Source organism: Athene noctua, chromosome 8 (genome assembly GCF_965140245.1).
Source record: "Athene noctua chromosome 8, bAthNoc1.hap1.1, whole genome shotgun sequence".
NCBI lineage: Eukaryota > Metazoa > Chordata > Aves > Strigiformes > Strigidae > Athene > Athene noctua.
The window spans coordinates 28,578,074-28,603,471 of NC_134044.1; the positions used below are offsets into that span (position 1 = coordinate 28,578,074).

At 46.1% G+C, this 25,398-nt stretch overlaps 1 protein-coding gene across 4 annotated transcripts in view; it reads right to left on the minus strand.

Annotated features, from left to right (window-relative positions):
* Positions 1 to 12,371: 12,371 nt before the first annotated feature.
* Positions 12,372 to 25,398, minus strand: part of LEKR1 (leucine, glutamate and lysine rich 1) — a 60,740-nt gene continuing 47,713 nt past the window's right edge. For 2 of the 4 annotated variants that reach the window (XM_074911992.1, XM_074911990.1), the window contains exons 8-12: positions 24,051 to 24,144; positions 18,435 to 18,587; positions 17,128 to 17,427; positions 14,047 to 14,524; positions 12,374 to 13,950 (exon numbers count right to left, since the gene is read on the minus strand). In XM_074911992.1, the coding sequence (XP_074768093.1) occupies positions 14,117 to 14,524; positions 17,128 to 17,427; positions 18,435 to 18,587; positions 24,051 to 24,144 (955 nt within the window). In that variant the 3' untranslated portion in view covers positions 12,374 to 13,950; positions 14,047 to 14,116. Of the gene's footprint in view, positions 13,951 to 14,046; positions 14,525 to 17,127; positions 17,428 to 18,434; positions 18,588 to 24,050; positions 24,145 to 25,398 lie in introns of all 4 variants that reach the window. The other 2 variants (XM_074911989.1, XM_074911988.1) reach the window with 2 other exon arrangements.

Consider the following 25,398-nt stretch of genomic DNA (forward strand, 5'->3'; position numbering starts at 1 on the left):
CCCACCCTCAGCATCCTCTGTGATTTTAGCAGAATAGCAGGAATTTACAAAATACAGCGTTGGGGGATACGTTTCTTCTACATTTTCTGCTGCCAATTAAGTGCTTCTCAGCTGACTTGGACACGGGAGAAAAGTGACCTCGTAAGACAAGAGAGGGCAACCCTTGTGTTGCTGATGCTTTTGGCTGGTTTATTTCTCAAGGACCTTACACTGACAGGGACGTTTGGACAGGGCAAAGAGCATGACCCACAAACCAACCCCATCAGCCAAGCAAACCTGCCGCACTTCCAGGGGCTCCTAAGGCTCCTCTCTGAGCGCCTCCGCGACCACCAGATTTCCTCACCCCCAGGTTCAAAGCAGGTACTTGCCAGCTGGGCGTTACTTCTTGTAGTAAAGTGGTGGTAGGCTGAAATAAATCACTTCCCGTGTCACATAAATTGGGAGATGGAAAATACCATTTAGGTCATATGGTTTATCAGCTCCTGCCAGTGCAGGGCTGCTCCCAACAGTACATTTTCCATCGGGTTTTTTTTCTGTCCACTTTGAATGACTCAAGCACAGGGGCCTCACTCCCCCCGCCCCAGAGATCTTCCCTGGCTGACACAACTCCACATGAGGACATTTTCCTCTGTATTGCACTGAAACTTTCCTTTGCTAAATGTCATCCCATCGCTCCCATCGTGGACCACCCTGAATTGTTCCAACGTTTCGGTTCCACCCTTTCACTGAGGTTTACCACCCTCAGTTTTTATTCTGTGCCTCTCACCGCGGTGTCTGAGCGCTCTGATCTGCAGCTCCATCCCGCCGTAGGTAGAAGGAGGCACTGTGGTGCCTGGTGCTCGGAGAGGTGGCCACAAACCCTCTTCAGACTATGCCACGTGCAGACAAACCCAGACAGCCTCTAAATTAAGGAAAAAAAAAAAAAAAAAAAGCAACCAGCCTAATTTGGCTGTTCTAGAAGAGTTCAAACACTTGATACCCACCTATGTTTAGCAAAAAGAAAATCAGTAGCCCACACTGCTATACGTGACGAGGAAACCGGGGTTTCATCCCACATAGAGGTCTGGTGGCACTCGTGGGACATATTTTCTGGTTGTATGTAAATTAAGTGATGATGTCACCACATCGAACCTACTTCCAGCTACACACCCTGATTAACCTCAGATATGTGGGCTTCTGTTGAAAATCTTTGTAAAACAAAGGTGTGGGTCGGGATGCTGCAAAAAACCAGTGGATGCTCATGTAGCATCTGGATGCACGGCCCTGAATGAACAATCAGCTTTTAGACCAAAAAAAAAAAAAAAAAAACCCAACCCAAACCAGAACCTTGGCTTCAAATTATTTCTTCTGGCATGACATCATGCTCTTTTCACCGCAACGGAGCACTCAGAAATGTGCTCACGGGAAGGCTGATCCAAAGCGCGCTGCGGTTACGGGGTTGAGCAGGGTCCCAGTGAGGCTGCGAAAGTGCTGAGAGCAGAGCAGATAGTTTGTGCCTTGGAGAAACAACCCGCAGCTGTTCGTTAGCGTCTGCGTGATGGGCTGAGAGGCGTTACAGCTCTCGGCTGTGCAACTGCTGCAGCACAGACAGGCCAGCAGACGCTGCTACAAAAGCCCCATCACACCCTCTGAACACCTTCCTACCGCCTCCTAAAAATTAATCAGAATAATTCTTCTGCAGCCTGCTTTTAAAAAAAAAAAAAGGAAAAAAAAGGAAATAATTATCCGTGATTTTTTGGGGCAAGAAACACCATTGGTATTTTTCTGTAAAGCTGTGACTTCTTGGTGACAGTCAGGGAAAAGCTGCATTGGGGCAGGCGGTGTGGGGCTGAGCGCAGCCTGAAGAAGCCAGAAACACCCCCCAGCCTCCCACACCTGATAAATTCAGTTGTTTTCCACCATCCCTCATCAAACAACCCCACAGAATGCCGTGACTCCAGTGTGCACCCCCCGTCCCCTGGAGCTGCATGGGGAGGGCTACCAGATGCTCTGGCCACGAGTCACGTCGTCCTGAACGTAGGTTGAAACGGCAACTTTGGTTCAGTAACTCCGGGCCCGTCCCAGCGGGCAGCTGTGGGCTGCGGAGGGGTCTGAGCTGCATCCAACCCCCCAGAACCCTACAGGTGACCCTACATGTGTGTGTGTGTGAGCGTGTGTGTGAGCGTGTCCACGCAGGAGCTGACAAACCTGCAGGGAAGATGGGTCACGGGAGGGAGGGGGTGGTGACTCACGGCAGGGAGAGGAGGAGAAGGAAATAACTCTGTGGCGAAGGGTGGAGAGGTGACCTGTTTGCACTAATCCTCTACGAGCCTGCTGTCCGTCCCACGCTGGAAGGAAAAGTTTGAATGAAACAATTTGAGCAAAAGACACGGGTTTCCCAATGTCACTGTTCCACATCGCAGATCCTCTTATCTCAGTCCAGGTGAACCCGTGACCAACTGACCTGCCACGGCCATTTAACCTCTTAGGATTTGTGTTCCTCAGCTGACACCAGAGATGCCCACATACAAAATATTTACCCGTAGCCATGGCGGCGGTAAGCAACGCAGCTACAACAACTTCTCAGTGTCAGCTGGTGGAGCCTCCACCCTCCCTCACGCTGACCCCGGGGCTGGGACAAGGGAATTGCGGCTCATGGCGTGACAGGAGCGCTCAGACCTTCCCAATTCCCAGCAAAGCCTGACACGGGATGGCAAAGCGAGACGCGGTGCTCTGCAGCACGGCTGCTTCCCCGCCGGGGGCACGCAGTGCGTGATGGGCATCCAGAGCCCAGCAGTTCGTGGCACCAGCCAAGATGTTAGACAACTCAGGACAAGGCCCCTCTTTCTGTGACACTCACCTTTTCCAGAGCTTTGTTTCGGGGTCTCTTCAGTGCACAGCAGTTGTTGTTGCATTCAGTCCTTCATTCCCAATCTGCAAGTTTACTTTTCTTTAAAAAAATCCCCAAAACTAAAAACCAAAACAAGTTGGCGGCTGTGTTGCCGCAGGCTACCCAGGCACGAAACCGTGACTGTGATCACGCCAACCACAGACAGACTTGGCAAGGATTTCCCTCCTGACCCAGTGATGGCCAGGGGATGATGCTGACCCCCCAAAATCCGCATCAAGACTCCAGCTCGCACCCATGGAGGGAGGCAGATGCCGGGGTGTCGGGGGCTGGGCTGCCTTGGCCTGGACAAAGTCAGCCTGGAGCGGCCTGGGGCCACCACGGGTCTGCTCCTGGTACGGAGCCTCGCTGGGCTTTCACACCGGCAACGGCTGCTTAAAACCTGAATAAATACTGAACCCCCTGCCACGACTGCAGAGGGGCACAATGCGTGCAGCCAGGCTTTCCTTCCCCTGCACACCTGCCAAACCAAACTCAACCTAGCTGGGTTTTGTTTCACTATTTTTTTTTTTTTTTAAATTTGTGTATATAACACGGTGTTAGCATAAGACAAAAAAGAAAGGAGATTTCAGCCCCTTCTCTCCAAGAGCGTGTAGGCCTGGCCCCGCCCTTCACCGGCAGCAACCTGGGATGCCCAGGGCTGGGGCACTTGCACTGAACATGAACGTTGATGTGATGCTGTGGCACGTAGGGATCAGTAATTCCCCAGGAGGGGCCCCAGTCAAGCAGAGCCAAGCTGGGTATCACAGCGGGCCGGTCCAGCCACCCGGCTGGCGCTGCCAAATCATCAGAGTCTCCCCACTGACATCCGAGTCCAGGCAGGTCTGGCACTGGCATCTTCCATGTTACATACATTTCCCACTGAAACAAGCCGTTGCTGTATTTTGTAAAGAGCTGACAGCTTTTACAGTCAAGATATTTCTAGAGTGCCCGTGATGGAGAGAGGCAGTTCTTGGCGTGTTTCTGTTTAGTTATAAAAAGCCTATGCAAGGTCCTGCTTTCTGCAGTGGGAACCAAAAGTGGTAGAGGCAATTTCTTTGATTATATTCCCAGACCTTTTCCAGCAATTCTCTACCCTAATGGCTCCAACTCTTCTTATCTTTCCCATAAAGGACTTTATTATTTCCTAGATTTACCATGAACAAACAAGGCCAGGGCTGCTGGAAGAGGGAAAAGGGGCCACCGTGTTCCCATGGCTCTGTTTTCTCCTGTGCCCCCCAGGCACAGCTTTCAGAGAGGAGGTGGCCTGGGTCAGCTTATGAAGGAGAAGGACAAATTAAGCCATTTCTGGGTGCAAAAATGCAGAAGCGAGACTCTGCAGTTTCAGTGCACACTGCGTGACTGTGCACGCAACAGATATGGCAGGTACAGGACAGACACGCAGTTTTTAAAAAACAGGCTTAGAGAAATAATATTTTGCACATGAAATTCATTGCTAAAGACAATAATTAGATAATAATTAACTAATGCTACATGCATCAGCTGGAAATGGCTGCCAAGCAAGCTGCCTAAAGTCACCAGACTGCCAGGGACAAGGTCAAATACTACAGCAAACCACCACAGTAAACTGAAGAACACAACCATCAGGTTACCCTTCCGCTCTATTGTAGAAAAATCACTTTTTACAGACACTTGCATTTACACAGAGGCAGTGAAGGTCCGGGTAAGTGATGTGTTTTCCCTCTTCTGAGACTTACAGAGGATTAATTTCAGAGCAGTCTGCTGATGACTACTCGGGGATGCTCGGCTGCAGTGAGCAGGGCTGAGCCCCTTAGAGAAAAGCCTTCAAGGTACCAGCTGCTGAGCTGGTGGAGCGTGGTGGGCTCGTCCCTGTGTCGTGTGAGTCCCTGCAGTGGGCTGGTGCTAATTCTCAGCCAGGCAGCCCGTCAGCAACCAGCCCAGCCTCCCGCGGGCACAGGGTGTCAAAAATGAAACCTGGAATAAAGCAGCTTCCATGGGCATTCCTGCTGAGCAAGGTCACCCCGAGCTCTTGGCTGCTTCTGCTCTTCAGACTCCTAAAATCATTGGGCTGTGTTGAGAAAATACATTTATAATGGAGACGTCACTTCTTGTCAGGTCCCCCTGCAGGTGTGGCCTCTTGAGCTGTCATTCTGCAAGTCAAAGCTTCGTGTGGCTCGAGGAGACCTACCTCTGACTCCCAATGATATTTAAGACCCGTCCTGTCCAAGCTGGTGGCTAAATTCAAAGTTCCCTTTGAAACCCACAACTGCTCAGAGCACACTTGGGCTTTTCACCACGTCTAACTTTGAACTCACCAGGGATGCTGACGTGGCAGCCTGGCTGAGGCTGAGCAACAGCGAGTACAAATACCAGGACTAAGGGCTCATTTATCCCCATTTCTGGTTTGGTTTGGTTTTTATGGGTATGAAGAAGAGCTGGACCCCGAGTTGTCTCCATGTTTGTGTTTGTGCCTGGAGCAAACTGCTCCACAACAGACCATGAAGGCACCTCTTGCCAGGTAGGCCTGCCATGCTTTCTGACCTAGCCGCATAATTATCTTCTTTTGTACAACTTGTTTGCATCATTAAAGACCTTTTACACACCGCTGACTGCAGCTGGCTTGCTTTGGGTGCACGACAATCAACCTCTTATTTATACCAAATTGTTCTTTAGCTCAATGAATCCAGAAGCTTTGAAGCATTCCTGGCAGCAGCCAGCGTAAGCCACAGCATCAGCACCAGAGCCCGAAGCGGGCTCCATCCCCCCTGCCAAACGCGGGGGTTTAGCACCGAGTCACCCAAGATATCGTGTTCCTGCCCCAGGAGCGGTGAGAATTTCCACAGATAAGAAAACGAAAAGTGAAACTTCCCAGGGCTGCTGAAGCGAAATCCTGCATGTCAACTTTCGGTTTGAATTCCAACTCCTTTTGTATTTTTACTATAATTAAGTCACTAACTGAACTCTGTGTTTTTTCCAAATGGAATAAAATATAAATTTAAAATAAAAAAAAACCCCATTCGTAGCATCAGAACAGGATAATCTATCAACTTGAAAAACATTAAACGTCTTTTTGGAAATAGAAGGCTCCCCAAAACCATTTCCTGTAGATTTGTGGGTTTGAAGAACCAGCAAAACCAGGTTTTATAGTTAAAACAGCTCTGTGTCATCACTTGTGTGTTCCTGACATTTAGAAATCAATTGGTTTTTAGGAGATATAAAAATCTCAGTGGCTTTCAGAGCAGCCAGCATCGCTCCACACGCGCAGGTAACAGCAGAGTAAGACATAGGAGGCACCCGCAGTGTGATCCGGGACTGCTCTTTTATCCTCTGGCATGTTGGGTTATGACTCACACAAAAAGATTAACAGTTTGTTCTGATTTTTGAAGAGGCTGGTGCAGCGCTCAGACCCAAGACAGTGACATTTTCTGGTGCAATTAGAAAAGCTGCACGACCGAGAACAGTTCCTGCATTAGCACATCCATTCCGGTCCTAATTTCATTTAGCGTGTGACGGTGAATAGAGGATAGATAAAACCCCGAGTAGACTGACTACCTGTTTACTCAGGACCTCTGGGCATGGGGGTGCGCTGACATTTCACAAGCAGACAAACGGTTGCGTGGGGGTGACAAGGACCTGCTTTCGCCTCTCTCCATGTGCCGTATTTCAGAGCTGCCCTGCGCACAGACCAGCCCTGCATTTCCAAATGTCACTCGCTGTGGCCTGCAGCACAACGAGCAAGGTGAATCCACAGCCGTTCCCTGGTGCAACGGGCCAGCAGAGTAAAAAAAACCTACAATTCATGGCCCACACAGAAGCGGGGGGCATGTACAAACCCGCAGTAAAAGGGCAAAGCACAATGGCAATGTGCGCGGTGCAATCCACATCCTAATAACCCCCAAGCCTGACAATGACATAATTTTTCTAGCTGGCCACTTGTTTCTGTGCCACGCTGGGTTTACCACGTTTGTACGGCGTGATGCACCCACAGCCCGTGGCCGGGGCGTGGGGGTGGGCAGGGCTCGTCCCACCACAGCACGATGCTCCCTCCAAGCTCCTCTCTGCTTCTCACAGACACCTGAGCCTTTGCTCCAGCTCGGCCTCCACTCCCCGCTTTGATTCTTCAACCCCTCGTTGGCCAAGCCCCGAGGAGTTTGTTTCTCCAGAGCAAACCCTCACGTCCCTGCCAAGCACTGCGAGGTCTCAAAGGCAGGACAGGCTCCGCCGCCACGGAGCCCGGCAGCCCTGAGTCGCCTCTGGGGCACTGCAATTCACCTTGAGAAGCTCTTGAAAGCATTCTCCAGAGAGACATGGAACTGCTTTTCTAGCAAACAAACTGCTGAAGCCTACTTCAGCAGAGGGCCAGAGCACACAAGGAGGGCGCCCTGTCTCACGAAGGGTATGGGGATACGTGTTGTAGACACTTAATGCTTTTTTTAAAGGCAGAATTTTTTAAAAGTTCTAAATACTCTTCTGTGGAATGGCTGGAAATCAACGCTCTTCCACGGGAAACAATATTTAACTATCCACTTAAACGTTTAAATATCCATTTAAAATATTTAAATGTCCATTTAAACCAGCATAAAACAACTCGTAGGAGGCTGGGGTGCTCACCACCTCCCAGTTAAGACCAGGGTAACACTGGCTTTTGCCAGGGAAGTGCTGGTGGAACTGCACGTGCTCCCTCTGCGCGGTTGTAACGCCGCGGGATCCGCCCCGACGGAACAGGAGGTTTTGCTCTTACCTTGGTAGGCTGCTCAGTGCTCGTCCTTTGGCTTGCTGGGAAGGAATACAGTCACCTCCTGGCACTGACCTTAATTCACCAGCCCTTCAAGGCTCCAGATGGAAAACTGCAAGGAGGGAACGTTTGCTGGGCGGCTGTTTCAGAGGCAGAGGGTATCTCTGGAGAGACAAGCACAAATAATCTGCGGGAACTGGCCATGCTTGCTCGGAAGATTTTTTTTTTTTTTTCATTATCTGGGAACAGTTCACAGTGCAATGCCAGATGCTCATATTTTCCATCACACAAATTATATTTCCGGTGTTAAAATCTCTTCGACATTAATCTTTTGCAGTACCCTTTTTATTATCCTTTCAAAATTAATTTTGTACTATGCTTTGAGGACGAAAATAACCCCCACATAAGTGCTAAGCATATTGGGTCGTATTGTTTCACACCATTACATTTACATGTGGAGTTTATTCTTTCTTCAGTAGAATACACTTAACCACCTATAACAATTAAAGATGAAATCGAGCATCAAATTTTCATTATGTAAATACGTCCGTACTTTACATAACTAAAAATAAAGATGTGTGGGCTTTGTCTGAGAAAGGACATTTCCCCGATTTCATTCTTCTGCTCTTTCTTTTGTATTAAAAATGTACAGTGCTGCTGCAGCATACTGCAGGCCTTAAAGGGAACTAGTTATAAAACACCGGGAGCTCAATCAAGAATTTAAAGCAAAGAATATCTCGCAGCACAACTGGGTTTTTTTTAAATCAAAAGAAAGTCTATCTTTTTTTTTTTTTTTTTTTTTTTCTGATTAATACATTTTAATGATCTATGGCATTGGGTCTGGCTCCAGTTTCTATTTTCATATACTTTTAACGCTGCTAAAATATTAAGATGCTTTTTTTTTTCTGAAGTCTGATTTCTTCTTTTGTGGAAAAACTCCATATGCAAGCCACAGGCTGGGATCCCAGATCATACACACCAACTCAGTTAAAGATCTATTTATCATTTTTAATATATGAGGCACATCACTGCTTTATTTTGTAATATCCTATTAGGAATAGAAGTTTGATACATATGGCAAGCACTTATATCTATGATACATATGGCGAGCACTTTGACACATATGGCAAGCCATCATTTAATCTGCTGTCAAAGGAGCAGCAAGACAGCTCCACGTCACCAGACGTGGTTTCTGTACTATTATCTGTGGAGAACACAGAAATTTGGGGCAACTTTAAGTGGAAAAGTGCTGCCCCATAATGAGGCATAGACCAACTGCTTTAAATTTGATTGCTGGGACAGGGAGTGACCTGGGACAGGGAGTGTGTCTGGGGAGAGCCCGGGCTCCTCTGCCTGAGCTTAACCACGGGCTGGATCCAACCATCTCTTGTCCAACAGCCACCGATCTGCATTTGTGACACACCCTGAAATAACATGCCTGGCTCCTATACATACCGCGGGCTCTGGTGCTCATCGACACGTGGGTTAGGCTTGGCCTTCCCAAGCCAGCCCATGGCATTTAATGCTGAGTGCTACTCAAGAGCTCACCTCCCTGATCTGCCGCAGGTCCTGATCTCCCAAGAGTCCCGCAGACACGTAGGTACTGGATTGGTCTTTCCTGCTACTTTCTGCTCCTTTCTGAGTGAACCAGCATGTTCCTGCCGAGATGAAGCCAAGACACAGCTCTGAGCACGGCTTGTGCCCGGGACTGTCCCCAGAAGAGGTCCTGCCCTGCTGTCCTGCAGGATGTCCCTGGTCAAAGCCTTCCCCTTCTAGACAACCTCGATGTGTCCGTCTGGTTTCACCTCCTGGGGTGCAGGTCTGCAGCAGGGCGAGGACAGTCCCTGCAGTGCCGTTATCTGAAAGCTGCTCCCTCCAACTGCAAGGGCAGCCAAGCACCGCTGCGGGTACACGTGGCTTGTGTAGGGCCTTCAAGCCAGAAGCTCCATCTTCAGCTTATCCCATCTGGGGGTTCTGCAGGGCCACGGGCAGAGGAAAGGCCTGGCCTGAGGCTGCAGAGCCCTCCCCGGTGAACACGGAATGGCTGTCTGAGACAGCAGCTTAAAAGGAGCGTTCAGGAAGCACGTGCAGAAGTTCGAGGCATCTCCAAGGGATTCTGCTGTTGCTTTGTATGCCAGAAACGCTGTGATGGCTCCACCTGCCCCGTCCCACCTTGGCTTTGGGCAGAGCCCTGTACCTCCCCTCCCATCACACGCAGATACAGGTGCTGTCCCCATCGATAACGATGGTTTTGCACTCAAAAGAGACAGTTGCCCAAACCACAAATGATGTTTGATGCTTCCACAAAGCCTTCTCTGAAGCATCACACCAACATTATTGACTCTTATTTTCATGCCCAGAGGAACCAGGCTTGGCCTGGTGGGCTGGCTGGAGGGGGCCAGCACAGACCACGAGGCCCAGCTCAGCCTCACCAGGGCCTGGCAGGGACCGACCCGGCCACAGGCTCCTATCCCCATCCCCAAACCCACAAGTGTGAGATCAATCCCCTCGCAGCTTCTGCTTCCTCCGGATATTGCTGTGCTCAGCTATTGCGTGTAGACTCTCTCCGGTTAATAGTAAGACACTAAATAGTTGAAACTTCTCTGGAAGTGAAGGCTACTGGATAAAAATACAGGGGTAAATTTGGTAATAGCACAGTATGTCAGTGCATCGGATGCAAACTGGCAGCCTGCTAGGGGGATTAATACTTTATGGAAAGATTTAGGACTGTACAAGCTACTATTCTCGACCGGGCAACAATATCAGCTCTGTCAGGAAAGAAACAGAAGCCTTTGCATTAGGCAAGAACAAGACAACCCGTTGCCATGGGACGTTTTCTTGTAACCTTGAGCAGTGAAAGGATGGCTTCCTGCCTGCAGCCAGCGGGGCGGGAGCCCACAGAGGCAGATTTGTTTCAAGCTTGGAGATTTTTTTAGTATTCCCTTGTGCCATGAGTCCTAGAGTGCAAGGACCAGCATACGAAAAACCCATTCACAAACGGCGCTGCTTCTGCGGGACGGAGTGCCTCCAGGAAATTTTATTTCTTGAAAACGGGGTGATATGATTAGGTGTCTACATTCTCCACAGTAGTTTCTGCTGGTGCGTTTCATCCCATTACGAGCAATACTTTGTAAACATTCCTTGACTATGTGAAATTAATTGAATTGTTCTTTTAAAAGCTGGTAAAAAAGGTTTCCTGACATTTATATATTTTGCTTATTGCTTAGCAGCAGGAGTTCTGGGTTTCTGTGAGGGCGGGGAAATAAGGGAAATACTTGTTCTCGACTTGGTTTGGATCCATGATTTATACACTCCCTCATGCTAGAAACGTTATTTCCATGACTGCTCTCATTATTTTACGTGCTGTTCCTCTCTTTACAATTTATGACCACACAGTCATTCTTTACTACCGCTGCTGCTACAGGACATAAACACCGAAGCAGCAGACAAGAGCCCAGATTTTAAATCTGACCCGTTTGCACAGCCCCAGCAGCACAGAGCTGGGGCTACTCTATGACAGAAGGGATGAGTTAAAGCAGGGGAAGCTGCTTTGCAGAGCTCTGCTCCGGCTTTGCTGTAGGCACAGAGACGTTACTGCGCATGGGGATCTCCAGCCAGCAGAGCAGTCTGCAGGTGAACGTCCCACCTTTCCTTCCATACAAATATTCTGGTATTAAACTCCAGATTACATCAGCTGCCACAGGGCTCACCGTGACACCTGTTCCATTGCTATACAAGCACGTAAAAATAGGTAATAGCATTTACTGGATTTACATGATCTAAAAATTTCTCCCAAGGCTGTAAAATACAACCGGAGTTCATCTAAAAATTTTATGAAAAATCCACATAAAGCTAAGGAGCTCATAACTTTAAGAACTGCCTCAGTGAGAATCTTATAACTTTGGCACAGGAAGGCTGTGGGTGGACAGGGGAATAACAATCTTCAAGCTCAAAGAAGTCAGGATCTTTTCTAAACAAAAAAAATCGGCATTGGCATCACCACTGACCATCCGGCCGTCCTCCAACCAGGCTTCTGGGAGTGCTTCCCATCCCTCCTTTATGCATTTGTGAAACTGCTGAAAAATTAATTTCCCGAGGTTTGCGTTTCAGTGGAATTGCTATCACACCTTTGGCATTTCCAATTTTTAACATCCTTAATTAAAATACAAATATCCGAGCAGTCAGCAGGTCCCGTAGATGGTTCCCACCATTTCCCGGGTATCTTGGTTGTGCCACTTGCTGATTCATTAGTCAATTGATAAGTGAGCTTAATTGCTTTTTAGTAAACTGGACAAGCCTCCGCTGAGTGTAGGGAGGATGTGGCCCACCAGCACGTCCTTGGGTTGGAAGCTACAGCCGGGCTCTTCTGCTCCAGGGAGGACAAGCCGCCCTCACTCACAGCAGCCATCAGGCCTCCGGGTAAGCTAACGCTGAGGAAAGCTGAAAGGTGAATTGTCAGGCTCAGACCTCCACCAAGGTGAGTCTATACCCTCCTGGGGACAGAATTTGTGTTTGATTCTGCACCATCAGCCCGGTTTTGGTAAGAGTTTCTTTGAGGTCAGTGTATAAAGGGGTTGGTTCAGGCCCGTTCCAGGTGACTGCAGGGTACCTGCACCATCTCTCTGCAGCAGCAGCTACCCGAGTATCTTTTATAGTGCTGGGGTTTTGTTGCTTTTGGAATTTGTGAATAGAGGATTTTTGAGCTTTTGGATAAACTCTGCTACCACTGAAATCAGTTACTGATGGTTTCAGTGGGAACTGAAGCTAAGACAGTGTGTTTTCAAATCTAGCCTGAGGCTAAAATCTACAACAATCGATTCTTCCACTGATTTTATTGAATAAAATGCATTCCCTGGCATGCCCTTGGATTCAACAAAGCCTTTTGCCATTGGATTCAACAAAGCTTTTTGCTACTGGGTTCAACAAAGCTTTTCTAGTCGTCTCCAGCATTGAAGACACGGCCCACTGCTGTCATTTTGTCACATATAGGACTATCTCATCACTCAGAAATAACGAGAAGGTCCAGGTTCATGGTGGGATTATAAATGTATTTGGGTTTACAAGTGCCCTGTGAAGAAGCAACTCCATGACCCCCGAGTGAAGCGCAAGCCCAGTCCCAAAGAGAAGCTGGTATCTTGAGTCATGCAGCTGCCCGTGTGCATGCTCTGAGAGTCTCCAAGATGTTCCCCTCTAACTTACCTCCCATGAAGCTTCCGTCAGAGCTGGGGGTCTCAGAAGATCACAGAATCACAGAGTCATTCAGGATGGAAAAGCCCCTTGGGATCATCGAGTCCAACCATCAGCCCGAATCTACAAAGTTCTCCCTTACACCACATCCCCCACAGCTCATCTAAACGACCCTAAGATGAACAGCAGGCTGCCAGGAGAGGGGCACTGGGGGCACCAGCAGGTCTGGACCCAGGAGCTCAGGCCCAGCCCTATGTCCAAGCTGGGTCTACGCGGTAGGCCTACCTCTGCCCAAGGGACATGCTAGGCTGAGCTGGGCCTGCCTCACCACCTCTCCTTGTCTTGATGACAGAGCCTGTTACTGTCACCAAAGTGGCCCTATTTGGAGTTATCTGACCCAAAAACTTGAGTATCTGGTGACTCAGTCAGTAAAATGTGGGCATGTGCCCATGTTGCCCATCCTGTTCCACTTAGCCCACTCCATGCTCTGCCCTGAAACTGCCCCCACAGCAGAGTTGTGTTGGAAGAGCAGCTATTTCTGCATCATCTGCACACTAACAAAGACAACCGAGACTCATCTGGGCTTTTCATGCTCCAAAACAAACCTCAGCTCCACGTATCAAGCATTAATATAAAAATATTGACCCTCCCATGTGACAATTTTACAGAGAACTCCAGCACGACTACTTTGAAGCTAAAAATTATGCTTAACATAGTGACACTTTTCTGATGAAATTCAGGAGGCAACCAATCTTTTGGACAACTCCTTGTTCATTAGCACAGCTTGAAGTCTTGCACACAGAGGAAGCTACGTCCCTGCCAACGGCCACTCCACTGAGCGCATGGATTTGCCACATTTTCATGCTGAGTGATGTATACTCCAGAACTAGAGAGTCTCACTGACCTAAGCATAAGTATTTGCAAATATGACACTAATCATTTAAATACCGGCAAAAATCTGATTCTAACTGATCACATTTTTACACCAGAAATGAACAATTAAGTTACACGGGAGAACACACAAAAAGGGACAATTCCAACAAAGTGGTTAGGGAAAACAGCATTTGGATTGGCAATTATTTTAATTACAGGTATCGAAGATGTGTTCCTCTTGGAGACAATATTTTTTCTTTTTCCCTTTTCTCATCTTGAAATGTAGATAGTGTTTAATTACATTGATCTGTAATGGACAAAGAAACGTTACTGCACCAAAAATACATAAAACTTAATAACTTAAGTTGTAGAAACGCATGAAGCGCATTGGCTAAGATCTAACCTGAGGGGTCCACAAGTAAATGGTCACTGGATGCGCTGGAACGGCCTCCCCCGTGCTGCGTGTGCAGCTGTCAGAGCTGACTCAGCTGCCTCCGTATAACGGCAGCGATCCTGCTCCTGGGCTCGTTGAGCGAGGCCGCCCTCCCTCGGGAGGGGTGCGCTGGGCTCAGGGCGGGCAAGCCCCCGCCGCCGTTGCGCTTCCCGGAGGTGGGTGCCTTAGCAGCCCTCGAAACGCCAAACTGTCCAGAGAGATTGATTTCCTTCCCAGCGCCGGGGCTCGTGCGGCTTTTCTGCCCGTAATCAGCAAGCAGGGCAGCGGAGGAGGTTAGGCTGCCCTGAGTCAGGGAACACGGTGATAAGGGGAAGTTTCCGCTGAGCTTTTTTAGTTCCAGTACTTGTTCCCTGGCTTGAGTCAAAGCTGCAGTCAGCTCATAGCGTTCCTCACACTCTCTGCGCACCGTTTCCTGGAGAAGAGTGTTCTGCAAACAGAAAACAAACACTGGCTTTACAAAATGCCATTAGTCAAAATCTGCGCCTGCTCGGCTCCTCGGGCTTAAGGTGGCTGGAGGGTACTGAAGCACACAAACCCTACACATCAGCATTTACACACCCTCCATTCCCCCAGCAGCAGGGGAAAACACGAGGTCAGTGACCAGAAGTTACTTCTGATCACCTGCCTGTCCACCCTCCCACTAGGGGGAACTGGGAACGCTGCTCCCAGAAAGGAGAAAGCAAGGGGCAGAGGCTGGGCATTACTGCGCCGCTTCGTTACGACACGATGTTCAAAAAGTTCTCCTCCTCTGTCGTTTATAGAGGTGTGCACTGATTTCTTGTGATGGCATTCATTAGGGATTGTTCTTTCCCATATAATTGGGATAAATGGTTTTCAGTCTAGAGGTTTTCACAGACTTTGCACTGTCATTCCTGATACCTAAATGGTGACTGGTACTGGGCCTGGAGCAGACAGCTGAACTTGTTTGGAATTACAGAAGTCCCAAAGTTGGTATATTATGCAGAACTTGTGATGCTAATTTTCCCGATTTCCAGCTGAAACAAAAAGTAAATAAAACACAAGGGGGGGACGACACTAAATTGATTCACAGAAGTCAGAACTACTGGAAGTACTAACACAAGCAGAAAATATCCACTTCTGTTGTTCTTCTAAGCAAGCAATTGTTGCTGACACCGGGAGGTCTGTGGGAAGGGAAGGGAAGCAAACACCAAGGCTGTCTCCAACACAGAGAGCGATGACCAAGTCAAAGGGAGAACAGCCTCAGTCATGCACAGCCTCACTGCCCGGACATAAACTTTTCTCTGTAAACCTCCTCCGTGCTAAGAGCATGAGCTGTGTGCCGGGTCAGGTCACGCACTTGAAGCGAGGATGGACATTTGTACTTGAAATTCTCTGTGATTATGACAGTGGGTGTATACAGGGAGGAAAGCATGTAGGAAAGATGATCTCAATAGCATTTTTTTGACATTTTGAAGAGCAAATACTGGTGTCGGTAAAGTCAGAGCACAGAAGTGTATTCCCACTACAGCGGAAGGTGGTAAGCTCTGTTTAGCCAAGAGGTTACTCAAACCGTCACATTTTTGCAAGTGTGTTCCCGTCAAAACTGGAAAAATGATGGAGAAATTAAAAGTCCTTTGCTGACCAATTTTTTTTAGATTTTAAGCTTTTAGTCAAAGCATGTGTAGCGGACGTAGAGTGGAAACACAGAAGTTCTGCTCAGGCTGTCTAAGCTCTGTGCCAACTGCAAGCGAAGGGGCTGTTGGAGAAGAAACATAACCACGTGCAGAAGCAGAAGTGGGCGAGATGCAAACATCCAAACCAACTTATCCTCTGAATATCTAACTCCGCAGAGAGCTTAATGAAAGAAAGTTAGAGGTTACTTTTCCTGCCACTCAGATGGCCACTGAGAGTCCATGAAATGATTTTGGAAGCGTTACCTGCAAATCTGAGGAAGTTTACCTTAAAACCAGTTTCAATTTTCAACCGCTCTTATCTCCCCATTTCCTAATATAATTACATTAGAGGAGGAACTCTGCTTCAGAATGGGGAAAACTCAGACCATGAGCAGAGCGGGTGGAACCTCAGGCTTGAGGACAACAGTGAGTTCCTTCCCCTGCTGAAGAGCTGCACCGATACTCGAAGAGGGGGTGGTGTGTCCTTCCAAGAGCCTTTTCCAAAGGTACAGGACAGAAGGACTGCCAGCATCGTCTGAATTTCGCTAACACAGTGTTTCTGAACCTCCTTCAAGCAAGAAATAAATATCAACCCAAACTCTAATTAATTCTGAAGAGTTTTATTTTCACTGTTTACCATTTTTTTTTCTGCCACTTAATTGTTTTGGACACTCCAGTCTAATCTTATCTACAGTCCCTCACTTCACTGTTTTCACACCTAAAGCAGTACAGCTCTCTCCTCCCTTCCCATTTTATCCCAAACATTCAGCAAAATGCTTGTCGTAAGAATACGCATCAGTCAAATTTCTCTTCACATTTGATTAATTATTATGCATTCCTGCGTTACAGAGAGTGGATGTACTGGTGGGAGGTGGGATGTGTCCCCGTTAGGATGCACACACATACTCCCACGAGTAAAAGATGCAACCTCTGCCCCAGAAGCCATGCAGTCCAGGACTGCACCCACTCTCGTTCCTATCACAGTACAAAGGGGTTTCTTACAAATTATTTCCAAAATAAGTAAGACTACTGGGAGGATTGCTGCTATCTGGTTCTAAGAATGAGAAATGCTCATGTCTTCTACCCTAGAAACACGAAGAGTGCTTTATTCTTTACTCACATTTACATAGCCTTACACGAGACACAAATGTCTTGCAGGACTTGGAAAAAAATTTATTTTTTAAAAATAAAACACTAGTTTAAGTGCTCGTTCAATTAAAAATATCACATGTTTTGTGAGATACTGTAGTTATGAAATTATGATGGACTTGTTTTGTAAATCTTTTCAGTGAGTTTTAAACATATCAGGGTCTGAAATATAGATGCTTTGAATGAATTTAGAAATCACATGTCTCTAAGTAAAAACAGCAAGGCATTTCCTCTGTCATGTTCCTACCTCCTCTTGAACTTGACTCAAATTGTGAATCAGCTGTGTCCTCTCCTGGGTTAATTTTTCCAGTTCATCTGACTTGTGCTTAATTTCTTTCCTCATATTATCCAGAAATGATTCATTATTGCTCTTTTCCATCGTCAGCTGAAATTCAAGTTCAGTAATTAGTCTTTTAAGGCTTTGAATTTCTTTTTCCTTATCTTCATCTTTCTCTGCAAGTTTGATCTGGGCATCTTGTAGCTTCTTTTCAAGAATTTCTGTCTCCATCCTTAAGCTATTGGTGGCACTGGATATTAATCCTGGTATCTGCATTAGATTAGACAAAAATTGCATTAATCTAGATTCAGTGGATATCGTTAGATGCGTAGAATTAAGTATCAGACAAATGTTGACTTCAGGAAAGAAAAGTAAACATGCATGTCCTCAGAGACAAAAAAAAATTGCTTTGAATTTACATAATGCCCTCCAAGGATATCAGCGAGCTGTAAATTAATCAAAACTAATTCAGAACAGAGAGATTAATTAGTATGTCCAAGACCAAACAGAGAAACAGAGATAAAAAATACTTCAAACCAGTATTTCTTCAGGGTTTTAAAATCATAGTCAAATATTTGTAAAGTAAACTAAGCCAAATTGTTATTGTCAGCTCTTTAAAACACTGTGTAATGTAACGAATTTTAAATAACAAAATAATTTCATCAGATTTTTTTTATTTTTCCTGAATTCTCAAGAAATGCATCAAATCTTTTGAAAACTAAGGTTATAGGTACAATTTTCAATTTCTATGGAAAACGTCAAAAATGGTAGATCTGGGTAGCTGGGAGTAGCCAACTGCACGTGATGCAGACACCAGTACAGCCACGAACGCCGTTAACTGGCTACTGGCCCTTATCCCATTGGTACTGAATTAATTTGGGAAGGGAGAAAACAACAAGGATGGTTTTGTGACAAAAGAGACTGAAACAGTCTGTGACTGTCTCAGTCTGAAACGGTCCAAAGCTTTTAAAAATGATGATGTCAATTTAGAAATAATTAACAACTACAGTCTATGGACGTAGAAGAACACTTAGAAGAGAAAATGTGAGAGGAGAACTTCCACACCATTTAACTGGGACTAGAATAGTTACTTTTTAGCCTGTTCCATCAATTAAAAAAAAAAAAAAAAGAAATGTCGTATACTAAGACTGGGAAAAAAATATTGTATCATTTAGATACAGGACTACACATAAAGAAGGTTTTTTTCCTTCGTGCACCATTTTTCAACAGTTTACAGTACCTACTCCCACATAACCGTTCTCCGCAGTGTTACACACCTTCTTCTGGAGCTCTTCGTGATCTCGCTGATATTTTGTGATTAGTTCTTGCTGTTTTTGTCTCTCAATGTCTAGTTCCACTCTCGCTTCTTCCTTGACTTTAAGAATTGCTTCTTTGTGTCGTGCTTCCCCTTTCGCCAGATCAATCTCCATCTAGGGAACAAGTGTGTTTTAACGCTATGTAGCAACTCATCTGAAAATATTTTTCACATTCCACAGCGCCGTAAATGAAGTGATGTGAAATTTGGCAGGCTGAGATTCCGGGCGCTGAACAAACACACCCCAACAACTGCAACCGTTGGAGCCCGGCGAGCGAAAGCTCCCGCTGGCACGGACGGCTCCTGCTCCGCAGCCGCCAGCCCCGGGGAAGTGTCTCACAAGCCCTGTGGTGTCTCAAGCCACGCTAAGATGCCTGATTTAGGGAGTTGAACTTCACACTAAATCACTGAGAAAACACTAAATTACAAAATCCGTAGCTGGTTCTTAAAATAGATTGTTTTGCTGGAAGCATTTGCTCTGGAGGTAAAACTCGGCTCGTTATTATTTTCAAATGCAGCAAAATGATAGGCTTTGGCTGGAGAGGGTCCAGAGAAGGGCCACAAGGATGATCAAAGGCCTGGGCAGCCGCGTGAGGAACGGCTGAGAGAACGGGGTTTGCTCGGCCTCGAGAGGAGAAGGCTGAGGGGAGACCTTCTCGCCACGTGCCACTGTTTGAAGGGTGGCTGCAGAGGAGATGGACAGTCCCTTTGTGCAAGGGGTCACGGGGGAAGACGAGGGGTGACGGGTACAAGTCTCCTGGGGAGACTCCCATGGGACACAAGAGGAAAATTTTTGATGCTGAAAACAATCAACCACTGGAATAATCTCCCCAGGGCGGTGGTGGGCTCCCACGCACCGGACACTTTTAAGATTCAGCTGGACAGGGGCTGGGCCAGCTTGGCTAGACCCGGCTGTTGCTGGCCCCATCGCTGAGTCAAGGTTCCAGGGAGCAGCGAGGCTCCACGGCTCAGCAGCTCCAGCTCGTTTTAGGGTCCGGACAAGCCAGCACTGCTGGTGTGTGTGTGGGACAGGCTCTGGGCAAAAAGAGCCGAGAAACAAAAGGGAGAATTTCAAATGCTGGGTAAAATATCCCGGTCCTTCAGACATCTCACATAATTAACGTTATAAATTCAAAATGGAAAATTCAGCCATCATTTCCTGAAGATAAAAGCCTGGATTCTGGAGGAAACACTGAAGGCTGTATTTTGAAAAATAGTTTTCCTCAACCAGTATGCTAATATTACATTTCTGCAGGCTGAATTCTAATGGACTTAATTGTAGCATGCTGAAAGAATATGAAAGGCACATTAAACATGCACGACGCTAGCCTAATTACTTAAAATTATTAAAAGCAGAAAAGCCCAGAATGATCTTAAATACAATTATCTAATTTCACATACTAATTATGAGCAAAAGTACAACAAATCTCGCTAACTGTTTTGAGGGAAAAGATAAACTGGAAATATTTGCATTATTTTTTCAACCAAAATATACCCAATTCTAGGCATGGAATAGGCACAAATCCCCCACTAAGGTTTAAGCTTAAAACTGATCTGTTTGGAAGATCCTCAAAGCAGACTAATATTATTGTTATCATTATTATTATAGATGCATCTTCTACATTATTAGATACGGGAGTTAGGATTCAAAGCAGAGAAAAACAAATGTATTAACTCTACATATTATTATAAAAGCAGATCATATGGTGGAGGCTACTTGATTACAAAGACTAAAAAAAATAAAGGCGGTATAAAAAAAAAAAAAAAGAGCTCATTTTGAAGATTATACAAGCATTCTTCACATTTAACACTTGAAGCTAATAAAGCTGATAACCAGAACAGGAAATAAAATGGCAGTTGATCTTCAAAGCAAGCGTAATGGCTACTAATTGCTTTAAAACCACTTACATGCCCCTCATTAATTATTATTAAAAAAATCCATATAACAAATGCTTACATCAATCTTAACATCTTTTGTAGAAGAGATTTTTTTTTGTTGTTCCATTAAAACAATTTAGGGTTTATCTGTATTTTAAATAGAAAACTACAACACTTTATACTTATGCAATGGCACACTGACCCAAGAAAAAGATAACTTTGTCACTTTGTCACATTTCTGATTCTTTTGTCTGATGAGAACATTTTTAGAGCACTTGCTGTTCACTGCATTTTAATGGCTGTGATACCAAAGCTGTAATTGCTCTCTCTTCCTAGTAGCAGTCTTTATTTTGTTTTAATGTCAGGTTGAACAATATGTTGTGATTATGCAGACAGTGTGACCTCATTCTAAAATTATATCCTGCGACGGAAAGCTTAAGAAGTTTTAAAAGAAATGTAACTGATCTTAATTGCTAGTAGTCCAAAAGTTTTCCTGTGACTAAATAACGCTTTCAGACACTTATCAGGTAGTGAGCCAAAAAAGAAAAAGACAGTAATTTTAGTCACCAATTATGTAAGGCTTAAGTCAGAGAAGTCAAGACTTATTGTTCAACAGTATTTTCAATTTTTCCTTCACAGATTTTAAATTTTTTTTAGAATGTCTTATATTCCATTTGGGGGTTTTTTTGGTGCTCATGGGAAAAAGTTGCAGATTAAAACAAAGTTTACACACTTACAGCTGTTTATGGTAGACAGCTTTCCAAATCCCACTGGGAGACGCTGGTAGCTGGACTCTCCAATCCCAGTTAGAGTCTCCAGCTCAGAACTTCACAGTGGCTGGAAAGTCACTCCACTTTTCCGGGAGGAAAAGGACCTGGGGGGGTGATTTCCAGCCGGCTGGACAGGAGCCAGCAGTGTGCCCAGGGGGCCAAGGAGGGAAATGGCATCCTGGCTTGTGTCAGCACTGGCGTGGCCAGCAGGGACAGGGAAGGGATCTGAGCCCTGGGCTCGGCACTGGGGAGGCCACCCCTCGGGGAGTGGGTTCAGTTTTGGGCCCCTCACCCCAAAAAGGCCATTGAATGACTCGAGCGTGGCCAGAGAAGGGCAACGGAGCTGGGGCAGGGTCTGGAGCACAGGTCTGCTGGGGAGCGGCTGGGGGAACTGGGGGGGTTCAGTCTGGAGAAGAGGAGGCTGAGGGGAGACCTCCTGGCCCTCTGCAACTCCCTGCCAGGAGGGGGCAGAGAGGGGGGATGAGTCTCTGGAGCCAAGGCCCCAGCGCCAGGCCCCGAGGGAATGGCCTCGAGCTGCACCAGGAGAGGTTTAGATTGGATATTAAGAAACATTTTTTCACCAAAACGGTTGCCAAGCACTGGAACAGGCTGCCCAGGGGAGTGGCGGAGGCACCAACCCTGGAGGAGTTTAAAAGACGTGCAGACATGGCACATGGGGACGTGGGTTAGTGCTGGACTTGGCAGTGCTAGGTTAACAGTTGGACTCAATGATCTTAAAGCTCTTTCCCAACCGAAACGATTCTGTGACCCAAAACCCCAAGAAAAAGCAATCTGTCCTGCAGAGCAGAGCCAGAGCTCCTGACTCCCGAGATCACCGTTCCGCAGGGAAGCTCCTCAAAGGCCGGTAGACATGAGGAGTGACAGCATTGCCACATTCCAACCAGCTCTGCAATTAGCTAAGAAACCTATCCAATTAGCACACAGAGCGAGCATATACATATCTATTTTTTACATCAACTGAAAATATTTTTCCACAGAAGACCCCAAAACCAAGCACATACTAGAAGCCAACTAACAGATTACAGCCTGACTTTGTAGAGTGTAATAATGCCAATTAACGATGTGAGTAGTAGTTCCTTCTAACAGGAAAGCACTCCTAAAGGGGGGTTTATGCTTGTGGAACAGACCTGTGCAACGTGTCCAGCACCGGCACGGCCGCGGCGAGGGGCGCGGGGTGCAGCTAGGTGTGCTGCCCTGTCTCCGAGCTCTTTTCATAATACTGCATCCTCCGTTCACGGACCAGGACTAGACCTCCTCTCTCTTTCCCACTCCCTGTTCCCCAGCCAAGCCAGTTAGCCCCTGAATTCAGGGTGTGCTCTTGGCTGTGTTTTAACCATCCTTCTCATCTGTAGCCTTTACTTGATTTCTTCTTTCCTTCACTCCATTCAATAAAGGAAAAATGGGCATGTACAAAGGAGTATGCTTGTATCCTTCTCCCTCCCATCTTCCTCTTCCTCCTCACCGTGAAAGGAATCACCATCCAATTACCAAAAGAGCCCAGGTGGGAAGGTGTATGAAAGTGGCTTTGCAGGCTTTTATAAGAGTCAATGAATAAAGTAACAAAGGATGGGCCATTTCACGGAGAAGCCAAGTCATAGGAGCGTATTTTCTAATGAAATACAGAGGTATTTTCACAGTAAATTTCACTGAAGTTTTTATTTTCATACTGCTCTGATTTGAACGGAAAGCAAGTAAAAAAAAAAAAAAAAACAGCAGAGTCATTAGCAGGAGCCTATTTGGCAGAGATGCGACTGCCTGAAGGGAAGGATTGATGCAAGAGGTCAGCAGAAAGCGCAGCAGCCCTTCACACCCCAGAGGCTCGTTCCAGCTCTGGGACTGTCACCGCGACAGACTCCCTTAGCTCTTTTTTACTGTCAGGCCCCCCCAGCTCAAGCGAACGGAGGAGCTCCGTGCCTGCTTTCTGCTGCCACGTCTCCCTTCCCCATTCCTCAGTCTAATCCTAACCTGCCCGCCGTGCCCCTTAGCCCCCCGACTGGCTCATGGGGGGGTGTCATTCTCCTCTCTGTACACGGGGGGCTTGTCCCAACACCAGTGGGAACTATGGGTTCGTATCAAAACAACAAATGCCACGTTCACAGAGGACTTGGAAAGGGTGGAACTGTCACATTACCTCTTCACCACGCCACAACAGCTTGTTCAGCTCTGCTTTGGTTTGCAAACCCCTGCCTCCTATGGAAAAGGACAGCTTTGCTCATCTGCTTATTATTTATTTTATAGATTTGTTTTCACAAATCACAATCTTCCGTTCCAGTTAACCTGTGAGCAGGAAGGCTCTGTGTTCTCTCCATCTCGCCAACAATGCCCAACCTTGTTTTTACTGGGAAATTACCTCAATATTAAATATATGCTTTCCTAAGCTCTGTCAGATGCATCAGGAGACAAAGCCAGGCGCTGATGCTCTTCCCCATGCAGAATTGTGGGTCAGGGTTCATAACCCAGACTGTTGCCCGGAGAACAGGGTGGGCTCTGTACATTCACCTCCTTGGAGCTTGTGTAGGACCATGGCCCAGCCCGTTAGACTGGGCTTTTCCTGCTCCTCACAGCCTGGCTTCCAGGGGACTGCACTCCTAACACAGGCACTTGGCAAATACCCTGAAACCTGGGAAGTCTGGATCAGACCTGAACATCTGCCAAGTCTGCAAACACTCATTTATATACATTTAGCACACCTTTTGTGGCCAGTTCCAACCTATGTAGAGAGATCACTCATTAGAACCTCTTGCACAAAGACTACTACTGACATGTTTACGCTCGAGGAGATGGTTATCTGGCTTACTGTGCTCATTCGTGACAGCTGACTCCAACAGAAGAAAACAACAAAAACAAAAACAAAAAAAAAAAAAAAAGAGAAGAAATCAAAAGGGTGCCAACTGCACATCCAGTATTACCTTCTCCCTCCAGTTATCTTCATTCCGCATCTTCTGTCTTAATGTTTCCTGCAGCTGCTCTGTTCTGTTCTGATGAGAAATCAGCATTAACTCCCTAGAAACCACAAAAACTCGTATGTAAATATGTGCTCTGCCCAGATTGGTGGTATGCCATTTTCTTGCAATTAAGTCCTTTGTGGCAAAGGCTCTTCTCTTCCTCTCAGTTTAGTATTCCGTGCAGTAAGCCCAACCATCCTGCCTGAGGCCCAGCAGTAATCACTACCTAACATTTGCATAATGCTATCACATGCTTTACGAATTTTATGTTTTAAAGAAAATACTATAGCTGATCTTTCTTACACACACACACACACGTATTTAAGCCTCAAATATTTTTAAATATTTCTCAGGTCAAATTTTGAAGAACGCTGAAAAACTGAAGAACGTTGAAAACATTAAATACGACAGAGAAATTGCATTTGATGAGCTCTGAATATTACTATCATTAATTTAAAGACCGTAATAGGTTTTGAATTAAAACCACTGAGTGCTTTCTCTTGTTAGAGTTACTGTTTGTTATGTGAGGCTTATGGAGCAAAAGCCCTAAAGAGTTTAAATTCTTGTAACTTAGACTATTAGCAATGTACCAACTGGAACAAGTCCTGTATCTGGGGTTTAAGTAGAAGGGAAATATTCTTAAATTAACATGTAATATCTTTTCATGCAGGTACTAAAGCACGAGGAATATTCAAAGCCTTTAAATATGAAAACAGCTTAATGTCTCTTGGTGCACATCGCTGAGAAAATGCTTATCTTCTCCAAAAGGCACTTTTCTGAACACGTTTTCTATTGTACACAAATCAAACAAATCATGTACCACCATCTCTTAATTAGGGGACAGCACTTCCTATTTGCCAACAAAAGACAAGCTAATTTATCAGTAACTGAAAATTTACAAGTAGGACACTTTTAAATGGTAAAAACAAGCCCGTGGTTGTTAGGAATAAAACTGGATATGTAGTATTACAGTCAAAGCAATTTAAAAAATGTGGATTTAGGTCGGTAAGTGCACAAGTCTGAAACAAAGGCACTCAAACTAGACACCATTCCAGGCAAGACAATCCCCACAAGCTCAGTGCTTTATTTTCCACACATGAAAAGTAATTACAGGGAAAATGGCAGCTTCACTGATACCCGAGACCTTTCAAAATAAAGATTAGACTGGCGGGAAGTTGTCCACACCCTTCACCAAATCCTAGAGTACATCCAACAAAGTGGCATACTGCAATATTTGCAGCATTGTTATGGTCTGCAAGTTGTTAATAACATAAATTACAGGAATTTAAGCTCTATAGGCCTCACATAACAA